This window comes from Cydia fagiglandana, chromosome 2 (genome assembly GCF_963556715.1).
Source record: "Cydia fagiglandana chromosome 2, ilCydFagi1.1, whole genome shotgun sequence".
Taxonomy (NCBI): Eukaryota; Metazoa; Arthropoda; class Insecta; order Lepidoptera; family Tortricidae; genus Cydia; species Cydia fagiglandana.
This window is the reverse complement of record NC_085933.1, coordinates 23,104,867-23,117,629: the sequence shown is the minus strand read 5'-3', so window position 1 is coordinate 23,117,629 and position 12,763 is coordinate 23,104,867. Positions and strand designations below refer to the sequence as shown.

Genomic DNA, 12,763 nt, shown 5'->3' with positions numbered 1-12,763 from the left:
TCTCAAGACTATATCTGAATGGTGCAACAGAAATAGGATGTACTTAAATACGGACAAGTGCTTCACGATCTCATTCACAAACTCCAAAAATAAAATAACTTTTGATTATACACTAAACAACGTCTCAATTAATCGCAAGCAAGTCATCCGCGACCTGGGAGTGTACTTCGACGAAAAATTAAATTTCCATTATCATTACGACCACTTAATCGGCAATTGCAATAAGCTTTTAGGTTTTATCACTAGAGCCTCCCGGGACTTTAAAGACAATCAAACAATTAAAATCCTTTACTTCTCTTTAATAAGAAGCATTCTGGAATACGGATCTATAATCTGGTCACCTTTCTACAAAATTCACGTTGATCGCATAGAAAGGGTGCAAAAGCGTTTCCTTAATATACTTTGCTATAGATCTCAGCTTGGTCGCACATACAGATCGTATTCCAGTAGGCTTAAATATTTCAACTTGTCATATCTGTCGACACGGAGACAATGCAGCGAGTTATTGTTTCTATATAAAATCATTCACTCATACATAGACTGTCCTTCTCTCCTTTCACAACTTAACCTAATTACACGTATAAATACACGAAACCCCTCACACAGAATCTTCCAGCTACAAATTTTCAAGAACAACACGTCTTACTATAATCCCGTTACCAGAATGTGTCGTTTGTACAATGACACAGTTGCTAAACATCCTTCTCTCGACATCTTTAATAATAATCTGCCTAAATTTAAAATTAGTATTATAAAAGCACTTTGTTAGATATTGTAATTCTCTGTTATTCTATTGTAATCTTCATAACAATATTAATATGTCTCTCCTTACTTGTACTAACACAATGTAATACTGACATGATTTATGCTTATAATCGTTTGTAATTTTGATACCATAAGATTGACATACTTGAATTATTTGATTTATAGACACAAATTTATCGCATGTAAATTTTGTTCTTAATGTGCGCACATATTTAGGGTTAGAGTCCAGTTCAGAACGCTGTACGTCTCCAATATGCATGTAAACGCAATGACTGTAACCTGTTTTGTGAGCCTAAATAAATTAAAAAAAAAAAAAAAAAAATTAGCATTATCGAACCACCTCACTGAATAAATTTACTTGAGGTCTATTTGTTATGTACATTATCGGCAATATAGATCTTATTTAAATTGACAACTTAAATGTATAAAAAATATACGATAAAATAAAGATTTATTTACCACGTCCTTGACACCTGACCCTATTCCACAAATTTAGTAACAACGTCAAACCTAACGTATTCGTTTAGAAGCCATCTGAATTTAGTCAACGGTAAATTTAAATTCTCTGACAGGTTGAAGTTGGAGACCTTTTAAAAGGACATCGGGCGTATATAAGTTAAAAGTGGCATTATGCTTGTGTTGGTACTGTAAGACCTTTTAATAGGTCTTTGGGTGGCAGGAGGTTATAAAACTCATCTGTATATAGGTAAATGATCTGTGGTGCGAGCTAATCCGGTTAAAAGGTTAAACGCGTAATAAGCGCGTTGGTATTCAGACGAGTAATTTCACACTTACCTACTTACTTGGACGTTTGGGTCTTTGGGTAATAGAGTGTTAAATTCAGTGACAAATAACATAGTTAATAGTAGTTAAAAACTGGACAAGTGCGAGTCGGTGTCGCCCACCGAGGGTTCCATACTTTTAGTATTTGTTGTTATAGCGGTAACACTAATTACACGGTTCATGTTATGAGATACCTACAGCCTGGTGACAGACAGACGGACAGTGGAGTCTTAGTAATAGGGTTCCGTTTTTACCCTTTTGGTACGAAACCCTAAAACGTGGTGATAATCATAGTTTATTGATTTTTTTGTCAATCAAAGTAGTAATATATAGTAAACAAATTATTCAATTACAATTTAAAAATCTTCCTTATTAATAAGTGCTTTTATAGTGTGAAAGACTACTTTAACGAAAAATATGATTAAAATGATCTCATAATATGTAACGAAAATTGTTAAGCTAGTACATATAGTTTTAAGGTAACTGTATTCTTTGTGATTCTAGTATATGTTGATGTATCCTTACAGGGCGTCACTTAAACTAACCCAATAATATGTACCACCGTTATAACTGGTTTGTGATATGCAATAAATGATTCTATTATAAATGATTCTATTCTATTACAATTGGTTTTCTACAACAATAAGAGAAGAAGAGATCCCTCAAAGCGATATGTTCGCCTATGTACTTCTTACTAATAGTATGTTATATTTAATATGTTTGTTTTGTACAATAAAGAGTTTCCTATACTAATACTACTACTAGCTACAATAAGAAGGCCCATTTTAACTCAAATGGAGATTGGAGAAGTACACAGAGAGAGGCCAATCTTCAGAGACAAATGAGCGTGATGCCTGATGAAACTGCCGCTAACCAACCAAGGTCGTATCAAAAGCTCAAAGCCATATCAAATTGTTATAGCAGAGTCGGCCTCCAGGCCTCTCCATGCATCAACAATGTTTGTGGACTCTTGAGTGCATTAACCCCGGCTCCTTTGTAGGCTTTTACGAAACTTTGTAAAGGCTTTCGACTAAAAGCAAAGGGAACTAACAAGAGCCTTTTGAATTGAAACAACCGCGGGTGGTTGTGATGAATAGTAATTATTTTGAAGCCATTTTCATTTAGAAATCAAGAATGTTGTTATGTATAGGGCAAGACCAACTAGGCGGGTTGTATTAAGCTGCCGTCACCTAATTTTATAAGTTTCTGGAAAATAAATTATATATCTACGGCTACAGTACTCGAATTTAAAGTGTCGTGAGACATTACTAACATTATAATAATTTTACATGTGGCGCGACATGTGTAGTCTCATATAAAACGGCTTACCAAATATCACGTGAGATGGCGCTGTACCGGTAGCGGCGAATTCTACATCCCGCTAATGAATTTTTTTATTGGGATTGTTTGTATATGAGGATTTGGGGTATATTTTTAATTGGCTTATTTATATTGGCTTTATTTGTATCTGGTTGCTTAATTTTATAGTGAATTCTTCATTAATAAAGTGCATTCTTTTTGATTAAGTTAGGGGTAGGGTTCGGGGGTCACCTCGTCGGAGATGGCGGGATAACCTAGACTCCTTCTTGAGAGGCTGGCCAGACATAGCACCAAACAGAGACGAGCGGAAGAAGAGGGGGGAAGCCTTTGCCCAGCAGTGGGACACAGAGGGTTCTGAATAATAATAGTACATACCTACATATTTTTTGAATAAATTTCTCCTTTTCCAGACGGGCGCTAGAGTGAGTGCGCGCGCGCCATGATCGCGTGCGTGCGCTGCGACAGCTGACAGGAGCTGCGCGAGGTCATGTCCACCAAGAAGCACTCGCCGCAAACCAGTGAGTGCCTAGTGTTCTTTTTATTTCACATTTCTCCTCCTTGCGTCATACAATCCTTTTGAGCGTTCCGACAGAGCGCGGCTCGCTCATCTTTCTTCCTTGGTTCCGACTGAACGTCTGGCGACCACGACAGATAGGGACAAGGAGGATTTTTGTACGAAGGGAGTCGTTTCGTTCGACGTTTCCGCGGCCGGCTCCATGACTACCTATAACCATATCATAAAATTCCTCTGACTAGATCTCTTTAACTATAAGTAGGTATATATATATATATATATAATGTACATTCTTAATATTGCCTACCACCACGCCAAACATTGCGAGGTTTGAAAAAGCTTGTTCGATCAAATTTATAAAATGGTCGACTTCCTCTCATTATGAGGAATTTAATAGATATACTTACCTAAACAGCTAGGTAATTTGTTAGAAAAGTAGCTTGACTATTGTTAAGGCAGGCAATGTTTGGCGTGGTAGGCAATGTTGAGCATATTTTAACGTTAGCAATGGAAGGAGAGAATTTAATTAAACCACTATAAAGTAAGGTCTAATTAAAATACTTCATTCGTTTCCACCGTAAATTTTAACTTGGAAACGGCTGTTGCAATTACTTGTTCAGTTAAAAATAATTTTTACAGAAACTCATTTTCAGTGAGTATACCTACTTTCAATATAGTAGGTATATACTTTTCCTACTTTTCCCTCTTGCGAGAAAGAGCAGGCCTGTGCCCAGCAGATTTGTTTTTTTTTTTACTTTCACTTTCAGCAAAAAACATTTTTTCTCATGAAATGTTGTTTCTCGTTACCTTTTTGTGGTTACCAACTCACTTAGAATTCTAGAGAGCTTGGCATCTAATTCTCACTTCTATCAAATACAGCAAGAGACAAAATGAAAAAATCTTATAAGTAGGTATAGTCAACCTTTTCAAACTGTAGAACGATGCGTGCGTTCGAGTGATACCTTTATGTATGATGGATGACTTTATATTTCTGCCCTGCTTATCGTACGTGCAGTACTTGCATGAAAAACGTCGTTTAAATAAAGAACTTATTCAAAGAGAACAAGATAAACAATTGCATGACTTTACAACTGCGATTACTGCATATGTTGTTAGCACGGCAGATTTGTAGTCATCTTTATCTCATCTACAGGGAGCACTCGCATGTGGCTATCGACTACCTACAGTCCGTGAGATCTTAGAAGAACCTTCGGGTCTCGGCTATAATCGGACGTAATCGTGTAATAGAAAATGACAGTTTCAATTACTTTGGTTGACGAATTAGTGGCAGTCCAACACCCAAAGAGTGCAGTCGTTTTTCTCGTCTTGAACTATATAGAGCAGTTAATACCACCATAATATATTCGTTATTATTTCATTAGATATTTTAAAAAATTGATTTTAATGGAGACACGTTTCAAAAAGGGTATATCTGTAAATAGTCAATCGCGGGAAATTGTATATAATGTATATAAATATTTTGCGAAGGAAGCGGCAACTTTTAAGAAGAGCGATAATTGTAAATATTTTAATAAACTTCAAGACCGGGTGATAGAAGCAACAGGCATTTCCAAAAGTACTTTAAAAAGAATTTTAAACGAAGCCAACCAAAAATCTCCATCTATGCCTTTTGAAACGCCACAGAGAAAGAGACCGAAAAAAGATTATTTATTAAATTTAGATAGTTTTGATTACGACGTAATCAGGAGAATGGTATATGACTTTCATTATAGATTCAAAGAACTCCCTAATTTGAAAAATTTGCGATTGAAATTAATAGAAGCGATAAATTTCAAGGGTTCTACGTTCACGCTACGAAAAATTTTACGAAAATTGGGATTTCGGTATTGCAAAACCAAAGATAACCGAAAAACTTTAATGGAAAAACATGATGTGCGACTTAAAAGGACACAATTTTTATCTAAAATAAAAAAATGTAGAGAAGAAGGAAAAGAAATAGTGTATATGGATGAATCGTACATACACACCTCGCACGTTAATGGCAAAGGCTGGTCAGACTCTAGCAACGCAGGGATTAAAAAACCAATTTCCAAAGGGCAACGTCTTATTATAGCTCATGCCGGCAGTGAAAATGGTTTTATACCTGGTGCGTTGCTTATGTACAAATCTACGGACACAACGGGAGATTATCATAAGGAGATGAACAGCGAAAACTACGAGAAATGGCTTAAAAATCAGCTCATTCCAAATTTGCCGCAAAACTCCGTGCTAGTAGTTGATAATGCCCCATATCACAACAAACATACCGAAAAGATGCCAAATTCTAATACCCGGAAACAAGATATGATAGATTGGTTGAAAACTCGCAACATTCCAGTAAACACCCGACTAAACAAACCCGATATTTACGAAATTATCTCAAAACACAAACCAGGACATATTCAATAGTCAATAGATAAAATAATGGCTGAACATGGTCATTCTGTTCTGCGGTTACCTCCGTATCACCCAGATTTTAACCCTATCGAAAATATATGGGCTCAAATAAAACAATATGTAGCCCAGCGTAATGTTGATATGAACATGACAAGCATCAGGAATCTTCTCCAAGAAAAGGTTAATATGATCGGTCCGGAAGACTGGCGAAAAGTTTGTCAGCACGCAGTTAAATGTGAAGAAAATTTCCGTAAATACGAAAATAGAATTGATAACTACAGTGACCAATTTATAATTGATACACATGACTCCGATAGTGATGATGATAGGCTCACACCATAGCATTAAAAATGGTAATATTAACGCAATTTTCTAAACTTGAAGTTTTACTTTTATATTATAAATTCAAATCTACTTCTCCTTCTTCTTGGTCGTGACCTCATGACTGAGGGACGTGACTTTATTGGGCTATTCTTTCTGTCACTGCTCTCCAGGCCGTTCGATCTTCAGCCATTTGTATAGTTGCCTGGAGTGAAGTCCTGGTACGTCTTGGACCACATCTGTCCATCTTCTGGGTGCACGCCCTCTACTCATTCGTCCATCGACACTCCAAGCACGTCTTTTAATGCGTGTGCGTGCCACGTCTGATTGTATGATCGAAGAAAATCCAATATGCGATAGGTATTCTCAGCTCTATATAATTTCTTCCAGAAGCGATACATGGTGAGATGACATTCTGTTTTCAAATTTACCTCCGGTCGAAATTCAAATTCTGATTCCATTTTATTTAAATTATGACAATAAGTCTAATCGCAATATAGTTATCTAGCGAAATTTAATTTAAGTGCCTTTAGATTAGGGTTTATTTTATGTTGATGCTAATTGTCCACTTAACTTTTTACGATAACTTCAAAAAGTTTTATCAGCTATTAAGAAAGCAGAACAGCAGTATCACCTTCGTACGTTACCGCCGATAACCGAAGTCAGTTTCTAAATTACGAAGGTTCTTCTAAGATCTCACGCACTGTATCATGATATGAAGGATAAATTTTTCCGTTGAAAAATTATAGGCCAATAAAGTTCTTTTCTCAAACATGCAATGAAATATTGATGTTATGTTCCTTATAATAGGCTGCGAAGTATGACGTTTCAGGTGCGGCTAGGACAAAAGGTCGTTAATGGAATTTCATACACATCTTGCACGCCTAGGCCGGCAAAGTCCTCTTTTTTAATTTTCATTTCACAGATATTTGTGACACAGCATCGTGGCATTCATCCATTAAAAAAAAACTAGAGGCAGTATTTGCTTTATGGTTCGTAATGACACTCTGCCACTACGCCTATAAAAAAAAACAAAAAACAATGTTTGCTATAATTTGCAGTTTTATTTGTTTAAAATCAACATGAACTTAATAAATAATACATTCTATAATTTTATAATTTTAAATTATAAATTTAACTACACAAATAAAAACATTTAAAATATTTCATCTAATCGTTAGCGGTAAAAAGGTCTACTCAAACACGCGTAGTTATATTTTTTAAATTGTTATGGAGGTAAAGTTGAAAAATATTCATTCGGTTTTATTGGATTTATGGTGCGTTGTTGATTTTTTGACTTTAATATGAGTTCCGACGAAATAATGAAATTAATATTAATTGTAATCGTAGGTGTTGGAATTGGCAGCGTAAGCAGAATTGATTTTAAATAACTTGCTGCCTCTGCCGCCAAGTCAAAGACGAAGTATATATACATATGGTTGCTTATGGCAATTTTATTATTTGAGAAACTAAGAAAAATGGCTTACAGTTTATTAGAAACAGTTTTGTGGCATATTTTAAATCAGTGTTTTTCAAAGTGTGGGTCGCGACCCCCAGGGGGGTCGCGGTACATGTCCAAGGGGGTCGCGAAGCTCAGCCTTGAAAGAAACTTATGGAAAGCAGATTTCATTTTTTTTACTTAAAAATAATCCAATCCTTTAAAATTTAATTGTCGTTAACGTACAGTATAACGTATCAATAAAACAAAACATTATTAGATAGGTAAACTGTATTTATCTGTTTTTGCCCTTTTTCAGTTTTTTTCTTGTAGTTTAAAAACGGTACGTCCGACGGAAAATTTGCTCTAATCATGTTAAAAATCGATATCTGAGGGTCCGAAAAGTACTTTAATATGAATTAGCAATTTGTTTTTAGGGTTCCGTACCCAAAGGGTAAAACGGGACCCTATTACTAAGACTCCGCTGTCCGTCCGTCCGTCCGTCCGTCCGTCTGTCACCAGGCTGTACCTCACAAACCCTGATAGCTAGACAGTTGAAATTTTCACAGATGATGTATTACTGTTGCCGCTATAACAACAAATACTAAAAACAGAATTAAATAAAGATTTAAGTGGGGCTCCCATACAACAAACGTGATTTTTGACCGAAGTTAAGCAACGTAGGGCGGGGTCAGTACTTGGATGGGTGACCGTTTTCTTTTTGCTTTTTTTTGCATTATGGTACGGAACCCTTCGTGCGCGAGTCCGACTCGCACTTGCCCAGTTTTATTTTTTGGTAAAATCGTGTTAAATCCGAAATATTTTACCAGTGTCTGATCCCCAACAACCTTGCTGGTAGTGACATTAATTTTGACGGTGGGTTCCTTCTATTTCGAGTGGTTTTGTCAATCCAAGGTAAAATGTCAAGGCTTTTCTAAATTTATCCACACCTCCTGGGATGGAGCAAACTCAGATTATTCGCATTTAGGATCAATTGAAGGTATTAAAATGATTTGGAGCTTGCTGGGAATACATTCACAAAACGCTTTTTTGGATCTCATGAACCGTGATAGCTAGACAGTTGAAATTTTACAGATGATGTATTTTGATTTTTTTGCCAGCCCGACTCGCACTTGGCCGGTTTTTTTTGTTTTGTTTTGATATCGACCATTGATGGACTCAATGGACTGTGATGAGAAAAGAGAAGAGTCGTAGAATGTATGGGATCCCATACATTTCACGACGAGGGGGGGGCGATGTTTGAACTTCATGGAAAACGGCGCAAAAAATAATTTTTAGAATACGAGTGATAGAAATTGGGAATCTAGTGGTATTGGCCACTTTTTTTCAATTCTATTAGTAGAATTTAAATGCCTAGTAGTGGACATATTTTTGCGCGAAATACACGAAATCGAGCGGTCGAATTTCAAAAATCGTCCCCCTGTTGTCTTTCCGCACAGACTCTATATAGATAGAAAAACGTAGAAATGGGGGTTTGGGGGTCGCGAATAAATTTTTGTGCTCATAAAGGGCCGTGACACCATAAAGTTTGAAAAACACTGTTTTAAATGAATGTAACTACAAATTCGTCAACACTGTGGAAACTATACTTATTTACTCCATGCATAAAGCAACGATGTAGGTGAAACATGATATCAATATGAAAGACTATGTAAACTTATGTGACGAAAACGACAGTCAGACGGATACAAGGCGAAAAAATCAAAGATACATGAAAATGTACGGGTAGTAAAAATACACGACTCGTGTAAAACATACGCGTGATAATGATATAGGTACGTGTTGGTTATATTTTGGGTGTAGTTTACTTTTAGTTTTTTCTATAAATAAAACTTGGGTTTCGTGGATTTTTTATTTTATTTATTTCATTGCATGTTTGAGAAAAGCACTATACATACCTCGGCGGGAAATGGGGTTGCCCGCGCTCAGACCTATCCGGCCTCGCTTCGCTCGGCCGTCTATATGTCTTCGGCCGGCAACCCCTTTCGTCCCGGCCTCTGTAGTAATGTACTATTGTAATAGGACAATGCAAATTACAATTATATGTCCTTCCAGTACCATCCTGCTATAACAAAGTCTTATTATTAGCTTTGGCACAAACAGTGGCCCGAAGGTGTCTTGCGGTCTGGGCTATACCTAACCGCGAAAATCGAAGTTCGCAAATTGCGGGGATTTTTTCTCTGTCACTCTAATTACGCCTTCGTTGGAGTAATAAAGAAAGATCCCCGCAATTTGCGATTTTCGGATTTCGCGGTAGCCACTCTGACGCCACTTAATCAAATCACATCGTGTTAAACTCTATTCGGGTCCCCGCAGATTATTCATGAGTCGACAGGGCTTGGTAATTTGACGCCTACGTATTTCGATAAATGAAACTATAATGGCTTAAGTGAGGGCCTAGCTAAGTGGGAATCGGTTACAGAAATCACCAATCGAAAGGATCACGTGACTTTTTAGGCTCTAGTACATTAATGAACAAGAATATATTTTTGGTATTGTTATTATTTATTGAACTTATGACTGTATTGTATGAGTATCAAATAGTACTTTTTTTTAAACCAACCTTTTTTTTAATTACCTCCTTATGAACACTGGCAACCATCCTTCTCTTTTTCGAATCAAATTGAGTGTTTCTCTAAACTTCTTACGCCCTTTCAGTTTACAGCACTAACTTGCAGGAAACGTAAACAATTAAGTACCCGGCAGTTGTAGACAATACGGCGTGTAATTTGTATTGAGTGACATCCGCAATGGGGCACTGGAACTTTACACACTATGGGTAATTGGGTAAGTCCGGGTAATATCGGTAATATCTGGGGCACGGATTAATTTATGTAGGTATAGGCACCTAATTATTTTTTTAGATATGTTGCGGGGTGAATTTTAAATACATGTAGGTACACAGCATTGGCTTACTTATCGTGCTGTCGCATATCCAGAATTAGAAAAAGTAATAATTTAATAAACAAGTCTAGCAATTTCTACTAATATAAAAAAGGCGAAAGTCTATCTGTCTGTTACCTCTTTATGATCGATCATCATGATTCTATACAAACGAAGTTGCGGGCAGGAGCTAGTACTGAAAATGGCAATGAAAGACTGTTGAATATCACGTTTTTTTGTCTGTACTTATACGGTTACGGCGGGTAATATAGAACCTAACATTTTTATATTATTTGAGACTCTGCGAGATGCGAGATAACAACTTAGCCATACGCTTAGTTTGTTTCGATAGAAACCTAAGCTAAGACATAAAATGTCTTCTTCTTCCTCGCGTTATCCCGGCATTTTGCCACGGCTCATGAGAGCCTGGGGTCCGCTTGACAACTAATCCCATGATTTGACGTAGGCACTAGTTTTTACGAAAGCGACTGCCGTCTGACCTTCCAACCCAGAGGGTAAACTAGGCCTTATTGGGATTAGTCCGGTTTCCTCACGATGTTTTCCTTCACCGAAAAGCGACTGGTAAATATCAAATGATATTTCGTACATAAGTTCCGAAAAACTCATTGGTACGAGCCGGGGTTTGAACCCGCGACCTCCAGATTGCAAGTCGCACGCTCTCACCGCTAGGCCACCAGCGCTTCCCTAAGACATAAAATGTAAATAGGTAAATATGTGCATCGATTCCACCGTGAATTAAAGAACAGAACGAATAATTGATAGGACGAGGAAGTTGAATCACCGTCATTTGTCATAATTTGACAGGTGTAATTTGACACTTTAATGTCGGTACTGTGTAGGTAACTACAAAATTAGCTTCGTTGTGATTTGTTTGCATTATTGTTGTGTTCTGTATGATTTAAAGTCGGACCAAGGTATTTGTATTCACAAAGTGTTGCATTATCGTAATTAAATATGAAAATATTATGTTTATAATGTGACATGTGACACAAAATTAGATTCGACGGCCTCTAGGATTTGTATTTCTTATAAGGCTCGCTATTTAAAGAGCGGCGATTTATAGACACAGGTAAGTTACCTAAATAAAGTAAAGAGATGATAATTCTAAAAATTGACACAAATAGTGCCATGTCTATACAAATAAGATATACAGTTGATATACAGTGGCCGCTATCTAATAGCTACCTATTCCTATGTGTAGTTTCTATCATTCATCATTTTGTTTTATCCGCTTTGCCTCTACGGAAATTGCGAGATCTCCTCTAACCGCCCAGACATTCAGAACTTGCCAAGATAATTGCAATTTTGATTCGTCAAGATAAAGATTCAAATTAGAATGGAAAGACAGGCCTTTTTATAAGCCTCTGGGCGGCTAGAGGTGATGAAGATAGTTTACTCGGATTTAATTTTCTAACGGGTCGATTTCATAGAAGTCGTTTTAAAATACTTCATGTATAAATTAGTTTACCTTGTGTCTTGTCTTAGCGCCACGTGCACCATTCCACTAACTCGGGTTAACTGGTTAAACCTGGAATTACCATGGTTACCAGTATAATTTGACACTGGGTTAACGGTTTAACCGCTTAACCCCGGGTTAGAGGGGTGGTGCAAGTGGCCCTTAGAGTCCATCTGTTCGCCACTACGCCCAAAGCATTCTTTCTCTAAACGCCTAATAGAAGCAGAAGCCTGTTAAAAGGCTTCCTATTTCACATTAAGTTTTTTTTCTTTTTGATATTGAGATGCCTGCGCGCGACGGTTGACGTTTTTGGCGGTCAAACGGTTAAAAAGTCGAAATTCAAATTAGCGCAGCAACAGTTGCCTGATTCGTCAGGTTTCGCCATAGCACAGGTACTTAACATGAAAACGAAACAGATTTTAAAATCTGAACACCATTCTATTATGACGCTTTGGTTTCTATGGTAGCCCTCCGCAATGTAAGCTTAATTATTTCCAACACGCCAGGTCTCGTGTTGGAGCTACATAAAAGTAATGTAGGTCCTGTCGGTAGTACCAACTTACAGGATATTTCCCGTTGTTAGGTTGGTGGTCGGTAATTATGTTTTTGCCACTGGTACGCGGTAATTCTGGACCTAAATACAGATACTTTGTAGTATTATTTTACAAATCGCTCATTAGTTGTAAATATAACTGTCAAATAAAAAAAAAACACCTTCGCTATAGGCAGAGATATATATAACTCCGTATAAGATAAATAAAGTCTAAGAAAAAAACGTGCCTCGGATGTCAAGCAAAAGTCACTCCCGAATAGATGGCGCCATATACCTTTGGCCTATTGTCGG

General features: G+C 37.0%; 2 protein-coding genes across 2 annotated transcripts in view; one reads left to right on the top strand and one right to left on the bottom strand.

Annotated features, from left to right (window-relative positions):
- LOC134678739 (uncharacterized) overlaps nt 1–12,763 on the bottom strand; it is a 336,630-nt gene that overhangs the window by 209,903 nt on the left and 113,964 nt on the right. The gene's annotated exons all lie outside the window — the stretch shown is intronic.
- Nucleotides 1–12,763, top strand: part of LOC134678545 (multiple C2 and transmembrane domain-containing protein) — a 143,762-nt gene that overhangs the window by 22,872 nt on the left and 108,127 nt on the right. The window contains exon 2 of the mRNA XM_063537182.1: nt 3,279–3,386. Coding sequence (XP_063393252.1) covers nt 3,356–3,386 — 31 coding nt within the window. The 5' untranslated portion in view covers nt 3,279–3,355. The remainder of the gene's footprint in view (nt 1–3,278; nt 3,387–12,763) is intronic.